The 27500-nt window shown below is 41.9% G+C and overlaps 1 protein-coding gene across 1 annotated transcript in view; it reads left to right on the forward strand.

Moving 5' to 3' along the window:
• The window catches only part of dcc (DCC netrin 1 receptor), a 255376-nt gene that overhangs the window by 218310 nt on the left and 9566 nt on the right, over positions 1–27500 (forward strand). The window contains exons 19-27 of the mRNA XM_060863587.1: positions 366–473; positions 4328–4522; positions 7402–7434; positions 14217–14282; positions 18688–18850; positions 20315–20538; positions 21247–21363; positions 25776–25928; positions 26243–26452. Of these exons, the coding sequence (XP_060719570.1) occupies positions 366–473; positions 4328–4522; positions 7402–7434; positions 14217–14282; positions 18688–18850; positions 20315–20538; positions 21247–21363; positions 25776–25928; positions 26243–26452 (1269 nt within the window). The remainder of the gene's footprint in view (positions 1–365; positions 474–4327; positions 4523–7401; positions 7435–14216; positions 14283–18687; positions 18851–20314; positions 20539–21246; positions 21364–25775; positions 25929–26242; positions 26453–27500) is intronic.

The raw sequence follows: 27500 nt of genomic DNA on the forward strand, positions 1-27500 counted from the left end.
AGGCCAAAATATTTCACACAGCCCATATTCTTGAGCTGACACTTTACTTCCTGCCTGATGGATATTTTCTTCTGTAGGATTATTGCTGGTATGTTTGTCCACAGTGCAAAGCATTTTTTTTAGTTGTCGCTGTGGACATTTATTCACTCGGTACATGAGTTCATTCGAAGTAAACAACAGAGGTTTAAAGGTGTTTCTCGAGAGCTTCACAGTGTCTCAATGCTGCGATTTCAGTCCACGACCTTCAGGTCACTAGCAGTTGTTTCTTTAGAGTAAATTAAGAATTAATTAACACGCTAACACTCAACTCTATTAACTCTCTTTTTCCCACCTTTTTTCTGCACGTATTTCTTGGCTTTGGAAAGCGCCAAGCTCCGCCCCGAAGGACCTGACCGTGATTGGTCGAGAGGGTCGTCCCAGATCGATCCTTATCAGCTGGCAGCCGCCGCTCGAAGCTAACGGCAAGATCACAGGTAAGAACACGCAATGGCCTTCATCAGTGTCTAATCAAATCTAATCTAATCAATTAGACCATTAAACAATGAAACCGTTTCCCCCAATCAGTGTGGACCAAAATGTCCAACATTATCGTCAACGTTATTACATGAGCTACATGTATGTGAGCTCTATATTCTCTTGTGTGTGTGTACTGTATATTGTCGACTGCCTCTGTAGATATGTGTGTGTGTGTGTGTGTACGTTTAGGTGTGTGTGTGTGTGTGTACTGTATGTTGTCGACTGCCTCTGTAGATGTGTGTGTGTGTGTGTACATTTAGGTGTGTGTGTGTGTGTGTGTATTGTATATTGTCGACTGCCTCTGTAGTTGTGTGTGTGTGCGTGTGTGTGTGCGTGTGTGTGTACTGTATATTGTCGACTGCCTCTGTAGTTGTGTGTGTGTGCGTGTGTGCGTGTGTGTGTGTACTGTATATTGTCGACTGCCTCTGTAGTTGTGTGTGTGTGCGTGTGTGTGTGTGTGTACTGTATATTGTCGACTGCCTCTGTAGTTGTGTGTGTGTGCGTGTGTGTGTGTGTATACTGTATATTGTCGACTGCCTCTGTAGTTGTGTGTGTGTGTGTGTGTGTGTGTGTATACTGTATATTGTCGACTGCCTCTGTAGTTGTGTGTGTGTGCGTGTGTGTGTACTGTATTTTGTCGACTGCCTCTGTAGTTGTGTGTGTGCTTGTGTGTGTACTGTATTTTGTCGACTGCCTCTGTAGTTGTGTGTGTGCGTGTGCGTGCGTGTGTGCGTGTGTGTGTTGTATATTGTCGACTGCCTCTGTAGTTGTGTGTGCGTGTGTGTACTGTATATTGTCGACTGCCTCTGTAGTTGTGTGTGTGTGTGTGTGTGTGTGTGTGTGTACTGTATATTGCCGACTGCCTCTGTAGTTGTGTGTGTGTGTGCGTGTGTGTACTGTATATTGTCGACTGCCTCTGTAGTTGTGTGTGTGTGTGTGTGTATACTGTATATTGTCGACTGCCTCTGTAGTTGTGTGTGTGTGTGTGTACTGTATATTGTCGACTGCCTCTGTAGTTGTGTGTGTGTGTGTGTGTGTGTGTGTGTGTGTGTGTGTGTGTGTGTACTATACTGTATATTGTCGACTGCCTCTGTAGTTGTGTGTGTGCGTGTGTGTGCGTGTGTGTGTACTGTATATTGTCGACTGCCTCTGTAGTTGTGTGTGTGTGTGTGTGTGTGTGTGTGTGTGTGTGTGTGTACTGTATATTGTCGACTGCCTCTGTATTTGTGTGTGTGTGTGTGTGTGTGTGTGTGTGTGTGTGTGTGTGTGTGTACTGTATATTGTCGACTGCCTCTGTATTTGTGTGTGTGTGTGTGCTGTGTGTGTGTGTGTGTGTGTGTGTGTACTACCCTCCTCCCCCCTTTTATATTGTCGACTGCCTCTGTATTTGTGTGTGTGTGTGTACTGTTATATTGTCAACTGCCTCTGTAGTTGTGTGATGTGGTGTGTGTGTGTGTGTGTGTGTGTGTCTGTGTACTGTATATTGTCAACTGCCTCTGTATTTGTGATGTGTGGTGGTACTGTATATGTCGACTGCCCTCTGTAGTTGTGTGTGTGTGTGTACTGTATATTGTCGTCTGGCCTCTGTCTTTTGTGTGTGTGTGTGTACTGATATTGTCGACTCTGCCTCTGTAGATGTGTGTGTGTGTGTACTGTATATTGTCGACTGCCTCTGTAGTTGTGTGGTGTGTGTGTGTGTGTGATGTGTGTGTGTGTGCTGTGTACTGTATATTGTCGACCTGCCTCTGTATTTGTGTCGTGTGGTGTGTTTGTACTGTATATGTCGACAGCCTCTGTCAGTTGTGTGTGTGTGATTGAGACTGTAGTATTGTCGACTGCCTCTGTAGTTGTGTGTGTGTGTGTGTACTGTATATTGTCGACTGCCTCTGTAGTTGTGTGTGTGTGTGTGTGTGTGTGTGTGTACTGTATATTGTCGACTGCCTCTGTAGTTGTGTGTGTGTGTGTGTGTGTACTGTATATTGTCGACTGCCTCTGTAGTTGTGTGTGTGTGTGTGTGTGTGTACTGTATATTGTCGACTGCCTCTGTATTTGTGTGTGTGTGTGTGTGTGTGTGTACTGTATATTGTCGACTGCCTCTGTATTTGTGTGTGTGTGTGTGTGTGTACTGTATATTGTCGACTGCCTCTGTATTTGTGTGTGTGTGTGTGTGTGTGTGTACTGTATATTGTCGACTGCCTCTGTAGTTGTGTGTGTGTGTGTGTGTGTGTGTGTACTGTATATTGTCGACTGCCTCTGTAGTTGTGTGTGTGTGTGTGTGTGTGTGTGTACTGTATATTGTCGACTGCCTCTGTAGTTGTGTGTGTGTGTGTGTGTGTGTGTGTGTGTGTGTACTGTATATTGTCGACTGCCTCTGTATTTGTGTGTGTGTGTGTGTGTGTGTGTACTGTATATTGTCGACTGCCTCTGTATTTGTGTGTGTGTGTGTGTACTGTATATTGTCAACTGCCTCTGTAGTTGTGTGTGTGTGTGTGTGTGTGTGTGTGTGTGTGTGTACTGTATATTGTCAACTGCCTCTGTATTTGTGTGTGTGTGTACTGTATATTGTCGACTGCCTCTGTAGTTGTGTGTGTGTGTGTACTGTATATTGTCGACTGCCTCTGTAGTTGTGTGTGTGTGTGTGTGTGTGTGTGTGTGTACTGTATATTGTCGACTGCCTCTGTATTTGTGTGTGTGTGTGTGTACTGTATATTGTCGACTGCCTCTGTAGTTGTGTGTGTGTGTGTACTGTATATTGTCGACTGCCTCTGTAGTTGTGTGTGTGTGTGTACTGTATATTGTCGACTGCCTCTGTATTTGTGTGTGTGTGTGTGTGTGTGTGTGTGTACTGTATATTGTCGACTGCCTCTGTAGTTGTGTGTGTGTGTGTGTACTGTATATTGTCGACTGCCTCTGTATTTGTGTGTGTGTGTGTGTGTGTGTGTGTGTGTGTACTGTATATTGTCGACTGCCTCTGTAGTTGTGTGTGTGTGTGTGTGTGTGTGTGTGTGTACTGTATATTGTCGACTGCCTCTGTAGTTGTGTGTGTGTGTGTGTACTGTACGTATATTGTCGACTGCCTCTGTAGCTCAGAATTGCTTCCTGCATAAGAATAATATTTCCTGCTTCTTCTGCTCTATATTTGCATCCCTCCTGTGTGCTGTGGTTTTGACTTGACAGAATGGTGTTTTGGGTAAAAACTTTTCTGCACTTTATACATTCTCCGGCTGTCAGAAAGTATTTACTATCCGATCCAGATCCTGAGTATTTACTGTTCTGAAGGAAGGAAAAATCTAAATCCTCCAAACACAGGTTTGCAACATATATTCGTTGTCAGTCTGATGGAGGGAAAAGACTTCACTTTCACCTGTTTACTCCTTTATTATGGACTTTCTGAAACCGAGCTCAAAAGGAACAAAAAGCGATCGTCCACCTGTATAGGATTCTCTTCATCATTTACTGTGGCTTTGTCTCAAACGCCCTTCTGTTACACCCGTAGTGCACTAGGAAGGGGCTACAGTCACTCTGTTAGATTATAGAGTGACTGTACAGTTAAAGAGTTCGATTCACACGTAGTGAACATATTAAGTGAAAAGTAAGTAAGAAACCTACTGTTTAATGGAAGATTAAATAAAATATACACATACAAATAAACACACATGTACACACAACACACACACAACACACTTCCTCATCTCATCTCGTGGTGTGTTAACACTGCAGCACGGTTACATACTAAATCTCTTGACTAATTTACATCCAAATGTAATGAAGTGACATTCTCTCTCTCTCTCTCTCTCTCTCTCTCTCTCAGGTTATATTGTGTACTACACTCTGGATAAGAACATGGCCATTGATGACTGGGTGATGGAGCCCATCACTGGAGACAGACTCACCCACCAGGTCATGGACCTGAATCTCGACACCGTTTATTATTTCCGGATCCAGGCCAAAAATGCCAAGGGGGTGGGGCCTCTGTCTGAACCTGTCCAGTACAGGACATCCAAAGGTACACACACACACACACACACACACACACACACACACACACACACAAACACACACGCACACACAAACACACACACACACAAACACACACACACAAACAAATACACACACACACACAAACACATACACACAGACACACAACTACAGAGGCAGTCGACAATATACAGTACACACAAACACACAAACAAATACACACGTGCACACACAAACAAAATTCTAGAGGCAGCTGGCAATATACAGTACACACACACACAAACACAATTATGGAGGCAGCTGACAATATACAGTACACACACACAAACACACACAAACAAATACACACGTGCACACACACACCATTATAGAGGCAGCTGGCAATATACAGTACACAAACACAAATAAATACACACACACACAACTAAAGAGGCAGTCGACAATGTACAGTACAGTAGACACACACACACTTGCACACATAAACACAACTACAGAGGTAGTCAACAATATACAGTACACACACAACTACAGGGGCAGTCGACAATATACACATACACACACACACACTCACACACAAACACAACTAAAGAATCAGTCGACAATAAACAGTATACAAACACACACATACAGTAACAAATATACACACAACTACAGAGGCAGTAGTATACAGTATACACACACACACAAAACACAAGTTCCTTTGCTATTTATTAAAGAAAATGATCCAATGAAATAAAAGAGTGAGGCATTCCACAATTGTAACTATAACCGGACAAAAATGTAAATGGACATGTTGTTCTTCAGCTCTAGTTTTTTAAATCTCCTGCAAATTGATAAGCAGTACGTGAAAAGTTTAGTGCCGTTATTGGAAAATGTTCCGGGTCTTATAAGAACAAAGCCACATACGTCATTGATTATTTTCCTCTAAAATCAAACCTCTGTGTTTTATTTGTTATGGAACACATCGGACCACAGCAGCATCCTGAGACGCTGTGTAGCTTTCTGAGATTAATGAGAAACTGCTGCCTTGTGTGTGTGAGTTCACTGGATCTGTCATCTGTCTTCATCAGGACGGGTTAATGACAGTGACACACACAAAAAACACACACCACACACACACACAAACACTCAGGAAAGCTTAATTAATGTGATCTCTAGCATCTGGTGTCTCAAAGCTGTGTGTGTGTGTGTGTGTGTGTGTGTGTGTGTGTGGGTGGGTGTCCTGAGGGGTTTGTTCAGGTCTTCCTAGTTTGCTGTCTGGGTTTGTTAAACAGGCTTAACATTACGCAGGACGGTGGAAAACAGCATCTCTTGTTGAACAGGAAACTTTAATGAGCTTTACAGCATTTCAGCAAGAGCTGGAATCATCTGTGTTTATTTAGAGTACGATGAGATCAAATGGGGGGGCACGGTGGCTTAGTGGTTAGCACGTTCGCCTCACACCTCCAGGGTTGGGGGTTCGATTCCCGCCTCCGCCTTGTGTGTGTGGAGTTTGCATGTTCTCCCCGTGCCTCGGGGGTTTCCTCCGGGTACTCCGGTTTCCTCCCCCGGTCCAAAGACATGCATGGTAGGTTGATTGGCATCTCTGGAAAATTGTCCGTAGTGTGTGATTGCGTGAGTGAATGAGTGTGTGTGTGTGTGCCCTGTGATGGGTTGGCACTCCGTCCAGGGTGTATCCTGCCTTGATGCCCGATGACGCCTGAGATAGGCACAGGCTCCCCGTGACCCGATGTAGTTCGGATAAGCGGTAGGAAATGAGTGAGTGAGTGAGTGAGTGATCAAATGGCGAGATGTCTACTGTCTTTGTAAATAAGTGGGCATGGCTCTCCAAAATACAGCCATCTAAACTTTCTCTCCCAAGTTTATTCCTTAAAAAAGATTTTTTTTTTTTTTTAAACTACGGTTATTGGAGATTCTAATATTATTTTGTTATATACAATATGCTATACTTTATTTATTTATTTTACACATATACTATTAATATGATGTCATTTATCTTGGATAATATATTTTTCGAGAGATTCTGTTGGGGTTTTAATGTAGGTCATTTTCATCAATGTTTCTACTGACTATAGTGAATATAATTTCACTTTAGTATTATAATACAATATATTATTACACTTGTATAATAAAACACAATGTATATTCTATTATTATCATACTGTTATAATATTATATTAGTAATAGGATCTATAATAGGATCTAAAATGATAGATAGATAGATAGATAGATAGATAGATAGATAGATAGATAGATAGATAGATAGATAGATAGATAGATAGATAGATGGATGGATGGATGGATGGACAGAATATAGATAGATAAATGGATAGACAGAATATAGATGGATGGATGGATGGATGGATGGATGGACAGAATATAGATAGATAAATGGATAGACAGAATATAGATGGATGGATGGATGGACAGAATATAGATAGATAAATGGATAGACAGAATATAGATGGATGGACGATGGATGGATAGATGATGGATGGATGGAATATAGATAGATAAATGGATAGACAGAATATAGATGGATGGATGGATGGATGGATAGATGGATGGATGGATGGATGGATGGATGGAATATAGATAGATAAATGGATAGACAGAATATAGATGGATAGATGGATAGATAGATGGATGGATGGATAAGGCACTGGTGTTAAATGTCCTATGTCTGTGTGTAGGTATTTCTGTCAACATAATTATTAGGGTTTCAGTGTTTCATGACAGTGAAGTGCACAGAGACGTGAACTCATTTTCTTTTCTTTTTTCGCCTCACAGTCACACTGTCACGGTTAATTTAGACTTCAGTGATGATAACTCACTTTACAGAACAGAGTTAAATTATAGTCTGTTTTTGCTTCATTGAGTTTGTCTTTTTGTTTCATTTCCCTGCAGTCGAACATCCGGACAAGATGGCCAACGACCAAGGTGAGTGAATTCCTACTGAGCTGTACTTTAATCAGTGGTGTGTAGCGTGTGAAGCTTTATAAAATAGAGTATAGAGTTTAGAGTGTGAAAGAGTATAGAGTGTAGAGAGTAGAGTATAGCGTGTGGAGTATTGTGTAGAGTGTGAAAGAGTATAGAGGGTAGAGTGTGAAAGAGTATAGAGTATGTGGGTAGAGAGTAGAGTATAGATTGTAGAGTGAAAGAGTATAGAGTGTAGAGTATACAGAAGGAAAGAGTATAGATTGTAGAGTATAGAGTGTAGAGTATAGATTGTAACGTGTAGAGTGTGTAGAGAGTAGTGTGTAGAATTTAGATTGTAGACTGTAGAGTTTAGAGTATTGAGTGTATAGTACAGTATAAAGTTTAGAATGTAGAGTATAGAGTGTAGAGAGAAGAGTGTAGAGTTTAGGGTGTAGAGAGAAGAGTATAGAGTGTAGAGAGTATAGTTTAGAGTGTAGAGAGTAGCATTTGGAGTGTAGACTGTAGAGTATAGAGTGTAGAGTGTAGAGTTTAGAGTGTAGAGTATAGAGTGTAGAGTTTAGAGTATAGAGTGTAGAGTTTAGAGTGTAGAGTTTAGAGTGTAGAGTTTAGAGTGTAGAGTTTAGAGTATAGAGTATAGAGAGTAAAGTTTAGAGTATAGAGTGTAGAGAGTAGCATTTGGAGTGTAGACTGTAGAGTATAGAGTGTAGAGTTTAGGGTGTAGAGTTTAGAGTATAGAGTGTAGAGAGTAGAGTTTAGAGTGTAGAGAGTAGAGTTTAGAGTATAGAGTATAGAGAGTAGAGTGTAGAGTTTAGAGTGTAGAGTATAAAGTTTAGATTATAGAGTGTAGAGAGTAGAGTGTAGAGTTTAGAGTGTAGAGTATACCATGTAGAGATTATAGTATAGAATGTAGAGTACATGTAGTGTAAAGTGTAGAATGTAAAGTGTAGAGAGTAGAGTTTATAGTATAGAATGTAGAGTGTATGGAGTGTAAAGTGTAGAGTTTATAGTATAGAATGTAGAGTGTATGGAGTGTAAAGTTTAGAATGTAGCATTTAGAGTGTAGAATGTAGAGTAAAGTGTAGAGAGTAGAGTTTAGATTATAGAGTGTAGAGTGTATAGAGTGTAAAGTGTAGAGTTTAGAGTATAGAGTATACCATGTGGAGTTAATAGTATAGAATGTAGAGTGTATAGAGTGTAAAGTGTAGAGTTTAGAGTGTAGAATGTAGAGTGTATAGAGTGTATAGAGTGTAGAGTGTAGAATGTAGAGTGTATAGAGTGTAAAGTGTAGAGTTTAGAGTGTAGAATGTAGAGTGTATAGAGTGTAAAGTGTAGAGTTTAGAGTGTAGAATGTAGAGTGTATAGAGTGTAAAGTGTAGAGTGTAGAATGTAGAGTGTATAGAGTGTAAAGTGTAGAGTGTATAGAGTGTAAAGTGTAGAGTTTAGAGTGTAGAATGTAGAGTGTATAGAGTGTAAAGTGTAGAGTGTATAGAGTGTAAAGTGTAGAGTTTAGAGTGTAGAATGTAGAGTGTATAGAGTGTAAAGTGTAGAGTGTATAGAGTGTAAAGTGTAGAGTTTAGAGTGTAGAATGTAGAGTGTATAGAGTGTAAAGTGTAGAATTTAGAGTGTAGAATGTAGAGTTTATAGAGTGTAAAGTGTAGAGTTTAGAGTGTAGAATGTAGAGTTTATAGAGTGTAAAGTGTAGAGTTTAGAGTGTAGAATGTAGAGTGTATAGAGTGTAAAGTGTAGAGTTTAGAGTGTAGAATGTAGAGTGTATAGAGTGTAAAGTGTAGAGTTTAGAGTGTAGAATGTAGAGTTTATAGAGTGTAAAGTGTAGAGTTTAGAGTGTAGAATGTAGAGTTTATAGAGTGTAAAGTGTAGAGTTTAGAGTGTAGAATGTAGAGTGTATAGAGTGTAAAGTGTAGAGTTTAGAGTGTAGAATGTAGAGTGTATAGAGTATAAAGTGTAGAGTTTAGAGTGTAGAATGTAGAGTGTATAGAGTGTAAAGTGTAGAGTTTAGAGTGTAGAATGTAGAGTGTATAGAGTGTAAAGTGTAGAGTTTAGAGTGTAGAATGTAGAGTTTATAGAGTGTAAAGTGTAGAGTTTAGAGTGTAGAATGTAGAGTTTATAGAGTGTAAAGTGTAGAGTTTAGAGTGTTGAATGTAGAGTGTATAGAGTGTAAAGTGTAGAGTTTAGAGTGTAGAATGTAGAGTGTATAGAGTGTAAAGTGTAGAATGTAGAGTGTATAGAGTGCAAAGTGTAGAGTTTAGAGTGTAGAATGTAGAGTGTATAGAGTGTAAAGTGTAGAGTTTAGAGTGTAGAATGTAGAGTGTATAGAGTGTAAAGTGTAGAGTTTAGAGTGTAGAATGTAGAGTGTATAGAGTGTAAAGTGTAGAGTTTAGAGTGTAGAATGTAGAGTGTATAGAGTGTAAAGTGTAGAGTTTAGAGTGTAGAATGTAGAGTTTATAGAGTGTAAAGTGTAGAGTTTAGAGTGTAGAATGTAGAGTGTATAGAGTGTAAAGTGTAGAGTTTAGAGTGTAGAATGTAGAGTGTATAGAGTGTAAAGTGTAGAGTTTAGAGTGTAGAATGTAGAGTGTATAGAGTGTAAAGTGTAGAGTTTAGAGTGTAGAATGTAGAGTGTATAGAGTGTAAAGTGTAGAGTTTAGAATGTAGAGTGTATAGAGTGTAAAGTGTAGAGTGTAGAATGTAGAGTGTATAGAGTGTAAAGTGTAGAGTTTAGAGTGTAGAATGTAGAGTTTATAGAGTGTAAAGTGTAGAGTTTAGAGTGTAGAATGTAGAGTGTATAGAGTGTAAAGTGTAGAGTTTAGAGTGTAGAATGTAGAGTGTATAGAGTGTAAAGTGTAGAGTTTAGAGTGTAGAATGTAGAGTGTATAGAGTGTAAAGTGTAGAGTTTAGAGTGTAGAATGTAGAGTGTATAGAGTGTAAAGTGTAGAGTTTAGAGTGTAGAATGTAGAGTGTATAGAGTGTAAAGTGTAGAGTTTAGAGTGTAGAATGTAGAGTGTATAGAGTGTAAAGTGTAGAGTTTAGAGTGTAGAATGTAGAGTGTATAGAGTGTAAAGTGTAGAGTTTAGAGTGTAGAATGTAGAGTGTATAGAGTGTAAAGTGTAGAGTTTAGAGTGTAGAATGTAGAGTTTATAGAGTGTATAAAGTGAGACACAGAGACGGTTTAATAGTGACTAAAATGAACAGACACATGAACCTGTAATTAAACCTGGACATCATCATCATCATTCGATTAGTTTACAAGGTTACAATCTCTATCTATCTATCTATCTATCTATCTATCTATCTATCTATCTATCTATCCCCCCCACCCTCTCTCTCTCTCTCTCTCTCTCTCTCTCTCTCTCTCTCCCTCTCTCTATAAGCATTCAATCAGCTTCCCTTTTTCTATCCAATTTGGAGGTTGTCGTTTATCAGACTTTCCCTTAATGAATCTGCAGGTCGTCGGCAATTAGACAAACCTGAAATGAGGCTATTTAAGAGGAACATTGTCTTAAGAGGAAAACGAGTGAAGGAGGGAGGGAGGGAGGGAGGAGGGAGAAAGGGGCGGGGTTAAGGCGGGTGTCTAATGATGACTGTTGTCGTATCTCAGCTCATCACAGGAAGAATAACAAAAGTTCATTTAGGAGAGCTGAAGACAGATGTAACAGAGTGAGAGAGAGGCAGAGTCTGAGAGAGAGAAAGAGAGTGAGGGCAGTAAAAGACAGAGACAGGTAGAAAGAGGGGGACAGAAAGAGAGACTGAGAAGTAAGCGAGAGAGAGACAAGTGAGCGAGAGACAGATAGAAAGAGGAAGACAAAAAAGTGACTGAGAAGTGAGAGATAGAGAAACAGACAGACAGACAGACAGACAGAGACAGGAATGAGAAAGGTAGAGTGAGATACTGAAGTATGTGTGTGAGAGATAGAAAGAGAGAGAGATAGAGAGAGAAATGAGACAGGCAAATTAAGACATATAGAAAGAGAGACAGGTGAGGAGAGAGACAGGAGGTAAATGAAGACAGATAAACACTGAGTGTATCTTCATGCGTCTCTCCTCGGTTGTTCCTGTGGTTTGAATAATAATGAGCAATAATCCCGAGATTAAGCAGGAGTGTGATGATGAAGCACTTTGAGCTCTGCTCTGTTTAACATGGAGATGGTCACGTCCTTGAGAAACGTCCGTAACATTCGCCTTTTAAAACACCGAAGGACAAACGAGCCACTGAACGATGCGGCGTCCGCTGGGACATCCGTCTTCTTGCTCCGCTATGAAACAGGAACATTTTTCTACAACAACAAAGCAGACGTTTGTCTTCATGGAGTCCATATGTGTCCTCGAGATCGACGTGCACACACACGCACACGCACACACACACACACACACACACACGTATCAACAGAGAGCAAGAGAGTAACAGAGAGAGAGAGAACAAGAGAGGTAAGTGTAGATAAGTGTAAAGAAGGAAAAAGAGACAAAAAGAAAAGGAAATGGAGAGACATTTAGAGAGAGACAGATTGAAAGACCGATTGTTTTCATGTAACAGCAACATCCCACAAACATTACATACAGTACAGTATGTCACAGCCATGAGGTGGATTAGTAGCAGATTGGTTTGCATTTTACTTTCCCGAAGCTAGTCGGTTAACTAGCAGGAGGACGCAGCTAGCTATGTCATTGCCTGATAGTTACCATGGCAACCCATCCAATTTAATGTAAGATAAGATCCCTCGCTGCTGACCAACGTCGGAAAAATGCCGGTGTAAACGCAGGGTTCTGCTCTGACAGGCCTCGTGGGTTTCGTTGTCGTTGTTGTTGTTGTCGTTATTGTTGTTGTTGTTGTCGTCATGGTAACCTTGAGTTGAAACCGCACGCTTTCTAACATGCGCGCGAGAGTTTATATAATAAACAAGATGACTGGAAACTAGAAATCTTTGTGTATAAACACAGCCGCTGAGTGACAATCAGAGCTGAAGTGCGTTTGATGGATGAATCGCACCAGAAACAAAAATGACTTGTTGTGGTTAAGTGACTCGTTCTTTACAAACACACACACACACACACACACACACAAAAGGTGTTCTTTCAGTAGTAGAATTCCTCCTCACCCGCTTACTCCATCTAACACACACACCACATACGCCACACACACACACACACACGAGCCTGAGGATGAAAATGAGTTACAAGGGAGCCGTCTCATAGCAGAAGCAATAAAATTGTGCATACACGAGTGTCGAAGCCGCGCTGAGAGGTGTTCGGGCTCCCGGTCCTGCCGTGCCGCTCTGTCGCTGTCCTGACTTATTAGAGGAGCGAGGAAAAGGAAACGCTAGAACGTCCCCCCGGTGTGCCGTGTCGCTAACAGCCCTGAACTCCGTGCTTAATATATCTTTTATTTCTTACACTATAACACGGAGCAGAGGGACTGGAGGACGTGGAGGAAGAAGACGAAGCAATCGTACGTGCAACCAGGGCTGCGATTCTGCCCACGGATTTAAAAAAAAAAACCTATGAAGTGGGTGGAGTGATTTCCACAGGCGAGTGGAGGAGAGAGAGTTTGAGAGTTTAAGATCACACCCTCACTCGCTCTGACACTAATGGTGGTTGGTGGTTTGAATATTTCCGAAAGTGCTGCAATTTTCATCCACAAGGGTTTATACAGAATGCTGCTGCTGCCAATAAATAAATAAATAAATAAATCCAGTTCTGTGGGCAGAACCAACTTGTTGGTCAGATCAGAGGAGAATATCCAGACTGCTTTAATCTGACAGGAAGTCTATAGTAACTCAAATAAACACTCTTTACACCTGCGGTGAGCTGAAAAGCATCTCTGGATGTGCAGCATGTCGAAAAGAAACGCTTCTGATCTGTTTTACACCAAGCTCCGTGTTTAATGCGGCTGTATTCTGCCTCAAAAGCCTTGAAACATCTGAATCGGTCGGCATATCATCGGACAAACGAATCGGTTCACCGAATCGACTCATTTTCCTATTTACTCTGGAAAACTTTGATTCGTTAACGATTCCACATGACTCCTCGACAGGTCTGACTCCTTTCATTAAGGAAGGTCTTAATTAATATGAAATTAGAAACGAAATCTGATTATCAATTTTTTTCATCCAAATTTCCTTCATTCAGAGTGGAACACTTATTTATACTCACTCACTACCTCGGGTCACGGGGAGCCTGTGTGTCTCAGGCGTCATCGGGCATCAAGGCAGGATACACACTGGACAGAGTGCCAACCCATCGCAGGGCACACACACACACACACACACACTCTCATTCACTCACACAATCACACACTACGGACAATTTTCCAGAGATGCCAATCAACCTACCATGCATGTCTTTGGACCAGGGGAGGAAACCGGAGTACCCGGAGGAAACCCCCGAGGCACGGGGAGAACATGCAAACTCCACACACACAAGGTGGAGGCGGGAATCGAACCCCCAACCCTGGAGGTGTGAGGCGAACGTGCTAACCACTAAACCACCGTGCCTCCACTTATTTATACTTACTTTATAATTGAACGATTAGTATGAACACTTTTATTTATTCGAACCCGAGACCATGAGCTATGAGTGTGCGTTTTGTAACACATAAAAGTGCAGCCTTGGTGATGCTATGACCCTGAACACGGTACAAAAGATTCCAGTACAAAGCTCGGTCAGAAACATACAAACACTTTACATCGAAAAAAAACCCCCAAAAAACCATGGTATAACGCCTGAGTGCTTAAAGCTGAGTATTAACTCACGTCTGGTCCTTGTGCCGGCAGGTCGTCATGGAGACAGCAGCTACTGGCCCTCGGACAATAACCTGATTGACAGGAGCAGCTTGAACGGTAAGCACTTAACCCAACGACCCACCTTCGTTTCCCACAATGCACTCAGAGAGTAAAAAAAAAATCCCAGGAGTAAAAAAATGCATCTGCTGCGTGATGGATGGCTTTCTTAAGTGTTTGAGTAACTTTTAAAGTTTGACAGGAATTTTTTCCTTTTTTTTTTTTTTTTTTCTATTAGAAATGTTCGGAAAAAATCTCACCAGGTTACAGAGCACCAGTGACAAACGTGTGTGTGTGTTTGTACATTTGCGCAGAGAGATTGTAATAAAAACCTGTGGCCAGAGAAGTGTACAAAAGATATAACGTGCTCTGTAGGTTGTGGGCGGAGCTAAAAAGTCACCGCGAAGCACATTTGTGACAGAAGTGAATTTAAAAAAAATAAAGAAATCATGTAATTGTAATTGCTCTTTATTAAAAATGCTTTTCTGTTGCTGTGGAGGAATGATTTCACTTCCAGGACAGCTGTTATATGTCCCCTGTGTACACACACACTCTCACACACACACACACACACACACACACACACAGTTGTTTTTTGCTTGTGTGTTGGATTAGTGGGACTCTGTGGGGAAATCTCTTAATTAAGACTGAGCAGGATAATAACAGCCTGCAGATGAACAAGAGTGTTTTGGAGTCTGTCTGTGTGTGTGTGTCTGTGTGTGTGTCTGTGTGTGTCTGTGTGTGTGTGTCTGTGTGTGTGTCTGTGTGTGTGTCTGTGTGTGTCTGTGTGTGCTGGCTCTTCTGTGTGCATGTATTCAGCTGTTGCAGGTGTGTTTGTGGAACCTCTGACACGCAAGTGCTCTAAGCGTGTGTGTTTTTGTGTCTATTTGGTCAGTGACACACACAGTGACACACACACACACACACACACACATACACACAGTGATAAAGTGAACATTAAATAAAGAAAATGGAAGCTTAGAATTGTTCCTTCATAGTCATTCTTTTTGTTCCCGGAAAAATTACAGTCTACTAGAAACGAATCATTTGTAATGTTTCAGTTTCATGATTCATGTCTAAATCACCTGTTTTATTGGCCTTAGCTTCATCTTTACCGGTACACCAGTGTTCCAGTCCACAAGCTGAATAGAAAATGACGTTTACCTCATTTTCAATCAGTAAAAAAACAAACGAATGATTTTTATCAGCGGTCGCGAGTCTGATCTAAAACGAGTTCGTTTTCAGTGTGTTTTTGACGTGTGTTTGTCCCGCTGTTAAGAATCTTGCACTGAATTTTAGTGTTGAAGATAAATCTGAGCTGCTTTTTAGACGAACAAACACTCGGAGCGCCTCGGAGAGCAGAAACGGATATCATGGATTTGATATCAACATTTACTCTGAAGATACAAACATCTGGGTGGAAAGAAAGAACCGTTTTTAGTTTTATTGGAACTTTTCTATGAAAATATTTTCCTTAGAATTCTGGAAAAAACAGAAAACCTTCTGAAACACTACAAATTCTTAAAGTGCTGAGTGTCTACTTTCATACGAGCTTCACATGAACACCACTGTGGAGTGAGACATGACATCGTGTTATTAATTGAAATGTGAAAGAACATTAGACCTAAAACACATGAATTTACGGTGGCTTAGTGGTTAGCACGTTCGCCTCACGGCTCCAGGGTTGGGGGTTCGATTCCTGCCTCCGCCTTGTGTGTGTGGAGTTTGCATGTTCTCCCCGTGCCTCGGGGGTTTCCTCCGGGTACTCCGGTTTCCTCCCCCGGTCCAAAGACATGCATGGTAGGTTGATTGGCATCTCTGGAAAATTGTCCGTAGTGTGTGATTGTGTGAGTGAATGAGAGTGTGTGTGTGTGTGTGTGCCCTGTGATGGGTTGGCACTCTGTCCAGGGTGTATCCTGCCTTGATGCCCGATGACGCCTGAGATAGGCACAGGCTCCCCGTGACCCGAGGTAGTTCTACAGGAACGAATGAATGAATTTGTCTATAGAATAGAAATAGACAGAACTGTAATATCCACAGGAAACACTACATAGAAATGTTCATTACAGTTACATTATTTACTGTCCAGTGTCACCCAAATGAGGATGATGTTCTCCACTGACTCAGGTTCCTCTCAGGTTTCCTCACCACCGTCACCTCAGGTTTGATCATTAGGGATAGATGTTAGAGATAAATAGTAACTTTATTTTAAACTTGAAACTACATTTTTATTTAGTTTCTTTAGTTCTTTAGTGTAAAACAATGTGAACGGTCAAAAGCGCTATAGAAATAAATTGAATTGAACTGAAATGTTCAGACCGTACGCGTGTACACGTTTTCTCTAGATCGGACGTCTGTATTCTCACGTCACGTCTGTCTCCGCTCGACTCGTGACTCGTACCGTCTGCTCTAATTTACCTCAGAGATACAGCAAAAGAAGAATGAGATCTATACATATATATATATATATACACACACACACTCACCGGCCACTTTATTAGGTACACCTGTCCAACTGCTCGTTAACACAAATTTCTAATCAGCCAATCACATGGCAGCAACTCAATGCATTTAGACATGTAGACATGGTCAAGACGATCTGCTGTAGTTCAAACCGAGCGTCAGAATGTAGAAGAAAGGTGATTTAAGTGACTCTGAACGTGGCATGGTTGTTGGTGCCAGACGGGCTGGTCTGAGTATTTCAGAAACTGCTGATCTACTGGGATTTTCACACACAACCATCTCTAGGGTTTACAGAGAATGGTCCGTAAAAGAGAAAATATCCAGTGAGGGCAGTTCTGTGGGCACAAATGCCTTGTTGATGCCAGAGGTCAGAGGAGAATGGCCAGACTGGTTCGAGCTGATAGAAAGGCAACAGTAACTCAAATAACCACTCGTTACAACCGAGGTATGTAGAAGAGCATCTCTGAACACACAACACGTCGAACCTTGAGGCGGTGAGTGTATATATATATATATATATATATATATATATATATATATATATATATATTATATTTATATATAACCATATAATGAAAAGTTAAGCGTATTCTCAGAGCGGGCGTGCTGTTGTATCAGATTTACGTTACTCCACATTAGAATTCATAGAGTCTAGTTTGTAGATGATTGGACATGATTGAAGTTAAGCGAAGCTGATTTTTATTGAAATGTCTCATTTAGCTGAAGGGTTTCAGAGGCGAGTGGGAGGCAGAAAACGGCAGGATATCACTCATACACTCCCGCACACACACACACACACACACACACACACACACACACACGGCTTACTTTGTATAAATTTCCAGAACATGACCACATGATCGTGATAGATGCAGTAATAAAGTGTAGGGAAAAGAATAGATATGGATAGATTTTGATTCAGAGACATAAAGCTGAACCTGGTGACCGGGTGAGGAGGGAAATGAGGATGATGAGGCAGAGGAGGGTTAAGAGGTCAAGGGTCTTCATCTATCCTGGGATTTGAACTTACAAGTTCCTTTCGTTCGCTTTAGGTAGTCACAGAAAATCACAGCACTGCTTTTTATCTAGTGCACAGGGAAAGTGTTTATCTTCCCAGACCAACATGATGGAGAGATTCAATCTGCCATGAGAAGATGAGATTTTGACTGGAATGCAGCTTGTTTTGCTCCACTTTGTGGGAAGATGTAGAGGCAGGTTAAAGCAATGTGAAGCGGCGCTCACCTTCAGGAGTCAGAAACACATCCAGTCGTAAAGGAGGAGGAACACGACAGCCACGAGGCAGAGCTGAATATAGCTGATGGTTCTGTTCTGAAAGAAACAGAAACAGAGACCAAGCCAGGATAATCAAACCAATTCAAAAGGAAAGCAAGACCCAGAGGAACGTAGAAACTAACCCTAAGCCTAACCCTAACCCAGCTACAGAACCAGATGAACACACACACACACAAACACTCTCTCATACACCTTACGCTCGCGCTCCTCTGTAAGCAGAAATGAAGAACTGGATGTGGGGGAGAGAAAGAGGTTAACAACTCAGTGTGAAAGTGAGGACAATGTGGCAATGTTTCTCTGCTGCCATGGCGATGCCCTTAGATTTGGCACAACATGAAGCTATTGTCCTCCAGGCTGTGTTTTAGCGCCATCGTGCCAACTGCAGGTGCCATACGACAATAAGGGGCGACCAGACGAGGAAAGAGGGAGCTTATTAGTTCCGACTCTCTAAGCAGGAACAGGTGTTATGTGTGTGTGAGAGAGAGAGAGAGAGAGAGAGAGAGAGAGAGAGCGAGCGGCTGGCATGGTTCTCTACACACTCCATACTCACACCCTGTCAGCTACACCTTCCAGAATAAAGTTAAAAAAAAAAGAAAGAAATAAAATTGTTCCCTATTGTTTATTACACAGTTCCTCGTCACGTTCCTAGATCGCCACATCATCGCTCAAGTGCCTTATTTCCATGTGTATCCGTAAACGTGTGTTTCAGAGCCTCCCATTGGTCAGATGCGGCCTCCGCATGGCAGCGTGACTCCGCAGAAGAACAGCAACCTGCTGGTGGTCATCGTGGTGTCCGTGGGTGCCGTCACCGTCGTGGTGGTGGTCATCGTGGCTCTCATTTGCACTCGACGTTCTTCCGCACAACAACGGAAGTGAGTCTAAACTGTTGGTCTTTTTTCACAGGTTTCAGGGCGTTTTAGGGCTGATAACTTCACATGTACCCTAACCCTCACATGTACCCTAACCCTAATCCTCACATGTACCCTAACCCTAACCCTCACATGTACCCTAATCCTAACCCTCACATGTACCCTAACCCTAATCCTCACATGTACCCTAATCCTAACCCTCACATGTACCCTAACCCTAATCCTCACATGTACCCTAATCCTAACCCTCACATGTACCCTAACCCTAACCCTCACATGTACCCTAATCCTAACCCTCACATGTACCCTAACCCTAATCCTCACATGTACCCTAATCCTAACCCTCACATGTACCCTAACCCTAATCCTCACATGTACCCTAATCCTAACCCTCACATGTACCCTAACCCTAACCCTCACATGTACCCTAATCCTAACCCTCACATGTACCCTAACCCTAACCCTCACATGTACCCTAACCCTAACCCTCACATGTACCCTAGCGCTAACCCTCACATGTACCCTAACCCTAACCCTCACATGTACCCTAACCCTCACCCTCACATGTACCCTAACCCTAACCCTAATTTAGTATTGTGGATGTTAAATGAAACACACACCAACCTGTTCAGAATGAGTCTAATGACAATCTGTCCTAATGTTTACAGTGTTATCACAGAAGGCTTGAAAATCCAGCAGTTATGTTTGTTTGAATTGTTTGTACAGTAGATCAGCGTATTTGTACTGAGTTTGGGCCAATACGAGCTAAATTCAGTACAAAGAAATCACTTCTACATCTCTACTAGCTGGCTAGCTAACTACCAAATAACTAGCTCACATTTATCATAGGTAGAAACCTGACTTTAGATTTGAAGCTAAAAAGTCTGATGCTAAAATAGTCACGTTACGTTAAATTACAGCTTTTTAAAAAAACAGATTTTATTCCTTCGTGCCTCCGATTTTAACGTTTTAAAACTCAAGGTTAAAGCTGAGAGACAAGCGGTCATGCTAGCACTCACATCTGAGTGATCTGAAAACTTTCTGTAAAGCTGTAAAGACAAACGCAAAGAAAATGTCTGTTAAATGGTTTAATCTATCCTTCGAACCTAGTGTCAAATCTATGTGTACGCTTAGGTACCATTAGCTCGGTACTAACGTGATATTGAAAAAATCCCATTTTTCCGAAGTGACAGCCTCCTCGCTTGTGTTCGTCATCTGGGATTATTATCTTAGCCGCGGGCTGATCTGACGGCTGCTGACAGGGCTAACGCAGCCGAGGGCTGACTCATTATTGTAGCCGCAGCGCTAACGAGAGCAGTTGAACTGCACTGTTACTGTACAAAACTGTAGCCTGTGCTGACAAGCAAGTGTCTAGTGGATATGCTAACACCTAAATGAGGGAACGTGGCCTTCAACAGAGAAGCTTGTAAGTCAGTTTAATTGATACAAAATTGTTTGTGTGTGTAGAAAACGGGCCACACACAGCGCTGGTAAAAGGAAAGGAAGTCAGAAAGACCTGCGACCTCCTGATCTGTGGATCCACCACGAGGAGATGGAGCTGAAGAACATCGAGAAGCCGTCCAGCTCCGCCCCGTCCGGCCGAGAATCGCCGATCCAGAGCTGCCAAGAGATCGCCCCTGTCAGCCACAGCCAATCAGAGAGTCAGATGGGCAGCAAGAGCAGCCACTCAGGTAACACTCCGGGTTTTTACCTCCATGCTTTTTACAGCGGTGCCGAAACGAAAGCAACGTTCTGTTTCGAGAGAAATGACAGCTAACATCTTACCCTCTGTGTGTCACTCGTTAACTTGCAAAAGCAAAAACAGGGATTTCAGATTTTGTATTATTTTTGACGTCAGGTGTTCTCTAGCTGAGTAACGCATCTGTACACGACAGCTCGTGTATCTCTGAATCGTGATTCTGCTGCCTGGAAGCGAGGCTGAGAACACTGCAGACATGTCGGTGTGACCTGAAGTGAAGAAAAGCGTGCACTTTTAAGGGTTCTTCTATCCTGTCAGTTAAAAGCGAAGCACCGATAGACACTTAGCACCTGAAAATAAAATGACCACGACGACCGGCCAGTTCCAGTGTGAAAGACATAAAAGACTTAGTGTTTGAAATAGGACATTTAACTCAAAGAGCCAAGAGCAGTGCTGAGGTAAGCGGTTAGTGATGTGTTCCATGTCTTGTGTTTATTTAACCCATGATCCCAAATCATGCTAACGTAACTGATGATTTATGGTAACGGCATGAAGATATTTCACTGCTCTTTGCTTAAATGTCTTGGGTTACCTGCTCAGAAACTCACAGACCAAGGTGAGCTGTTTAATTCGGCTCGTGTAGGCGGTACAGACATGGCAACGTTCACCTCACAATCAGCTGATAATCTCTCCTCTTCAGGTGGTGATGCAGATGAAGCCTCCAGCGGGATTTCTACGCTAGACCGCTCGCTGGCTGCACGCAGAGCCACTCGCTCAAAGATGATGATCCCTATGGACTCACAACCCAGCAATACACGTGAGTGAATAACGCCAGAGCGCTGCGTGTAGCTCTGATTAAATCATTTACAGGCTGTTCAGTTTAAGTGAACCTGAAAGGGAAACCCAGTGTGTTCCGAAGTAAGGAAGCGTGGCCTAAGTCTGTTAGTCCAGGTGGAATCTAAGGAGAATGGAAGCATGGCATGTTTGTCTATTAGTACAAGCAAAGAAGGTGTGGTCTTTGTCTGTGTTAATCTAAGACAAAAGGAGGTGTGGCCTGTAAATCATTTAGTCCAAGCGAAAGGAGGTATGGCCTTTGTGTCTGTTAGTCCAAGCAACAGGAGGTGTGGCCTTTGAATCTGTTAGTCCAAGCAAAAGGAGGTGTGGCCTCTGAATCTGTTAGTCCAAGCAAAAGGAGGTGTGGCCTCTGAATCTGTTAGTCCAAGCAAAAGGAGGTGTGGCCTCTGAATCTGTTAGTCCAAGCAAAAGGAGGTGTGGCCTCTGAATCTGTTAGTCCAAGCAAAAGGAGGTGTGGCCTCTGAATCTGTTAGTCCAAGCAAAAGGAGGTGTGGCCTCTGAATCTGTTAGTCCAAGCAAAAGGAGGTGTGGCCTCTGAATCTGTTAGTCCAAGCAAAAGGAGGTGTGGCCTCTGAATCTGTTAGTCCAAGCAAAAGGAGGTGTGGCCTCTGAATCTGTTAGTCCAAGCAAAAGGAGGTGTGGCCTCTGAATCTGTTAGTCCAAACAAAAGGAGGTGTGGCCTCTGAATCTGTTAGTCCAAGCAAAAGGAGGTGTGGCCTCTGAATCTGTTAGTCCAAGCAAAAGGAGGTGTGGCCTCTGAATCTGTTAGTCCAAGCAAAAGGAGGTGTGGCCTCTGAATCTGTTATTCCAAGCAAAAGGAGGTGTGGCCTCTGAATCTGTTAGTCCAAGCAAAAGGAGGTGTGGCCTCTGAATCTGTTAGTCCAAGCAAAAGGAGGTGTGGCCTCTGAATCTGTTAGTCCAAGCAAAAGGAGGTGTGGCCTCTGAATCTGTTAGTCCAAACAAAAGGAGGTGTGGCCTCTGAATCTGTTAGTCCAAGTGAAAGAAGGTGTGGCCTCTGAATCTGTTAGTTCAAGTGAAAGGAGGTGTGGCTTCTGAATCTGTTAGTCTAAATAAAAGGAGGTGTGGCCTAAGGTGAAAGAAGACATAGCTTGTGTTTCTAATAATCCAAGCCAAATGAAGGTGTGGCCTTTGTGTTTGTTAGTCTAAAGCAAAAGGAAGTGTGGCCTATGTATCAAAATTAAGGTGTGGCCTTTATTTCTCTTGGTCCTAAAATAAGGAGGTTTGGCCTCTGTGTATGTTGGTTCACATTAGACCTAATGAAAAAAGTGTGGCTTTTGTGTCCATCAATCCCACTGAAGGAGGTGTTAGTCTGTGTATCTGTTAGTCTTAGTGAAGGAGGCGTGGCCTTTGTATTACTGTATTACACAGAAAGAGCTTTGTATCGTATTAAATCAATGGTTATTTTAAATGCACAGATTATTCCTCGGATTATTAATGTACACAAGCGGACACACCCTCGTGTGTAACTCCATCAGGCTTGTGTTTAACAGTAAATATAAATCATCTCTCTCCGGTTTGTTGTGACGCTCAGACACGCCGCTATGGCAGAACAACTCTCTGGCTAACTTTCTCACCATAATAACACTTTTATCGATGAACCTCATCAGTCAGTGGCAACCTCGACAGGACGGTGGACCTCCTCTGCCACAGCAGGGAAAACGACGACACACACACACACACACACAAACACACCACACACACAGTAATCCAACAGCAGATCGATCAAAATCAGACAGCAGATGCATTTTAACACACTGGCTTGCTCTCTGGAATGGAAAGAGAAGCAGAAAGAGCAATAAGACTTGATAAGTGTGTAATGAATTGCTCCCTGCGGACCCGAGTGCTGCGTGACAGCGTGGACTGAAGCCAGGCCAGTGTTTCATTTGGTTAAGCTTCTTAACTGCCCAACTTTCAGGAGAGTTTAGCAGCAATAGTGCTGTTCTTGGACTTTATTCACTTTGATTTGTTTACTGTTTGGCTTTCTCGAGTTCAGTCCGTCGCTTTAGGAGACGGTCTGTTTTTAGCGGTTGTGGAGCGCTCACTTCTGAGTATTTCTACCAAAACAAATAATTCATTGGACAAAAATTTAAGGTTGCGAATTTGAAATGTTTAATTATTTAAACGAGAGATTTTTAACGTTTATCATTTTATTGATTTAGCTAGTCCAGCGTTCACCTTCCATCCAAAACCTTTCATCTAAAATATTGATTTATTTTTATTGATTTATTTTTATTTGTTCGATATATGTTTATTTATTATTATACGATTTACTCTTTACTCTTTTTTTCACCTGTTACTAATAACCTATTCATATTCACGTGCTAAAGTTTGTCTAATTAACGTAATTAACACGGATTACGAGATCACAAAATAATTACGAATGTTGTCGTATTTTTCGAGCGGAATTCAAACGACAGTCTCGCTCTTATTTCTGTTCTGATATAACGTTTACCGCTATTATAAAACAAAGTGCGAAAGATCGTACCTCAACAGAAAATCACCATAAATAAATAAATAAATACATTTATATATTATATAAATAAATGCAGACACGAGGAAAAATCAACAGAAATTTTTCGTTTTTTTCACTATTAATATAATAACATTTTGCCTGAGATACTGAAGCACTAACACTAAATATATAACTGAACTTACGACGTTTTAATTTTGTTGTTGTTGTATTTAGATATTGCCTTTATTAAACTTTTCTAAATTTGCAATTCAAACTTTTTCCTAATTCACCCTTGAGCCTCTGAGCTGATGCGAGTTCACGGCACAAAAACCCCTGCTTTCTGTCCTGACCGCTGAGTAACATCGCACTCGGCGTCGGTTTAAACGTCGACATGTTGACGTCGTCTCCCATCAGAGTCTCCACGTCTTTGACCTGAACCTAGTGTTAATCAGATTTCGGAAGACTACTTTGTCTTCAATCCACACATTCACATAATAAGATGAAGTCTCGGATCATCAGAGAGGCAGCAGATGAGAGCAGATGGATTGATCTGTTATAAAGCTATTTGTAGTCAAAGGCTGATTCTGAGCCACAGGAATGATTCGGTATTATTTACGATAACATCAGGAGGGAAATGAAGTTTTTCTGTGCCTCTGGGTTATCGGGGCATGAAATAATTGGCATCTGCACTGAACAGGTCAGTGGAGAAGGTACGGTGAATATGAGCGTGTGTGTAAAACACACACACACACACACTCACAAATATAAAAGGCTGCTTATTCTGAGTTGTGAGCTTGGGAGATATAAAGAATTTAAAAAGACTCTCAGGTCTTTAAGAGATAGTGATCTCACCACGCTTAGCATTTCACACACTTCTGGCTTTCAGCTCAAGGTCACTGACAGAGGAAATGCTAACAGCAGAGCACTTACCTCTCTGACCAGAACACACTCGGTTTCTGGAGTTAGGTGCTTGCTGGGATTTTGCTTCTTTTTGTATTCCTTTCAGTCTATTTTTTAACACAGAAAAGCATTTGTTTGCATTCGGAGGAAGCCGAGAAGGTTAAATGACTTGAAGTCTATGATTATACAAGCTTATGATTTGGGCGCTTATAGTATGACTCAAGCTTCATGTCTTATGACTCGCAACTCGACTCGAACTTACGATTATGAATGAATCAGCTCAGATTTAAAAGCGACTCGGAATGCGACCCGAATCAAACTTAGGATTTGATCCACTTAGGATTTTTTAGGATTTTGACTTAAAGCATTTGACTTGCAACTCAGAATCGATTTGCAATCAAAAAGAATTTGATTCCTGAATCAACTCAGATTTTGCGTTTGCACTCGCATTTGAAACTTGATACAAAGTTTGTAAAAAAAAAAAAGATTTCCATTTATAAATCAACTCTGACTCAATTTGCCACTTGACTCAAACTTACGACTGCGATTCACGAATCGACTCAGACTTTAAACGTGTGCGGCTCGCGCCATAACTACGACTCGATTTACAACTTTGCTCGAACTTACGGTTCGGATTCACGAATCAATTCAAACTCACATATTAACGATTCACGAATCAACTTAGAGGGTCTAAGTTGATTCGTGAATCGTTAATATGTGAGTTTGGATTTTGCGAATTAATCATGAAGTTTGAACCTGATGTTTGTGAAATGACTCACACTACTTTGTGTTAATAAATAAGGTAATGAATATTCATAAATGCCTTAAGATAGTTAATTTGCTTCTTTTTTGCCTTGTAACCTGAATGTTAATGCTATAAATCTGACATTAACCAAGTGTAATGTACAGATACTCGAGTATTCCTCTGTTACACCTCCTTTTTCCATACACTAGCGTTTGCTAATTTTTATGCTAACCCTCTGTGTTTGTTTTCATGGTAGCGGTGGTCAGTGCCATCCCGGTTCCCACGCTGGAGAGCAGTCAGTACCCGGGCATCCTGCCTTCTCCCACATGCGGCTACACCCCTCACTCCAAATTCACCCTCAGGCCCATGCCCTTTTCCACGCTCACCGTGGACCGAGGCTATGCTGCAGGTGCTCTATTAACATCCTCTTTTTTTTTTTTTCTTCTTCTTCTTCTTTCACTTTCTTCCTCAGTTTGATCTGTTGCTCTGCTGAACAGCTGGCATCACACAGTGTCCATCTCCTTCACTCTTCCTCCTCTCTTCCGTTCAACTTTTTCTTCCTGCGTGTCTTCATTTTTATGTCCATTACATTTTCTAGAGAACGTTTCTCTCTCAAAGTAGAGCCGCATAATTCTAGCATATTTTTTGTTATGTTAATAGACATCAATGACGATGATCAATCTCCAAATCAATTGTGTGTGTGTGTGTGTGTGTTTCCCACAGCCATAACCACAGAAACCCCCCAGCCTCAGGCATCTCTGATCCCCTCTGTGCAGCCCGAAGCATCGGGGGCAGAGGAGATGCCGAGCCGCTCCATTCCCACAGCGTGTGTAAGACCCACACACCCCCTGCGTAGCTTCACCAACCCCCTCCTGCCCCCACCCATGGGCAACATCGAGCCCAAAGTCTACACTCCCATGATGCCACAGCCAGGTGAGGGGTTCAGTGCTGAAAGTAGAGGGAATGCAGTATATACAGCTTTATTACAGTGTGTGTGTGTGTGTGTGTGTGCTGTCCCACACTCCAGATGGTACTAATATCACTGCTGATCTGAGTGTATGTTGAGTAGGAGGATGTGAATTATGCACTTCTATCACAGCTAATAGCTGGAACGTGATGAGCGCGGCGCTCTGCGAATTCCTTCTGATTTCTGTCGCTCACAATAAACGCGACGCCGCGATCCGAGCGCAGAATCGCTCAACATAACCGCTCTCGAACTTAACCTTGGCTTGTTTATTAAGATTTAACATACGCACACACTGCCTCCTGCCACCGTTAGCCTCACAAATTATTCTGCGTTTATCGTGGTACATCGGCGGAGTGAAAGGAAGAGAAACTGAACGTTTTTCGCTGCCTGGCTGCTTCCAATGATAAAGTCAAATGAAAACATAAGAAAAAAAGAGAGAAAGCAGAGCGGGATTTTTCTGTCCTTAATGAACCGGAGTGAATGTAGAGAAACGATACAGTTTTGTGCATTAAACTCTACGGTTATGTGTGTGAGGAAATCGCTAGTGACTTAGCTAGCAAGGTTTTACAGATGTCTTTACTTTCCTTAAACTTCATGATCCTGAAGCCTGAAGGAACAAGTGAAACTAGTCAATTTTGTGAAAGAGATTACAAATAAGTGTAAGTTAAATTTGTTCCTCAGTCTGGTTCAGGACGGTGGGATGGTGAAGGATTCATGTGCGCTGCCTTGACAACAAACACTCAGATGAACAAGATCTCAGGACGCAGCGCTCTGAACAATCATCTCATTCAGATACGAGTCACACCGTCAATGTGAAGCTTTTTATTATTGTTAATTTACCTTAGTGATGAAAAGCGTGTGTGTGTGTGTGTGTGTGTGTGTGTGTGGGTGCGTGTATGATTGTGTGTGAGTGCGTGGTGTGTGTGTGTATGTGTGCGTGTGTGAGAGAGAGATTGTGTGTGTGCTTGCATGTGTGTGTGTGTGATAGAGAGAGAGAGATTGTGTGTGTGTGAT

Source organism: Tachysurus vachellii, chromosome 26, assembly GCF_030014155.1.
Source record: "Tachysurus vachellii isolate PV-2020 chromosome 26, HZAU_Pvac_v1, whole genome shotgun sequence".
NCBI lineage: Eukaryota > Metazoa > Chordata > Actinopteri > Siluriformes > Bagridae > Tachysurus > Tachysurus vachellii.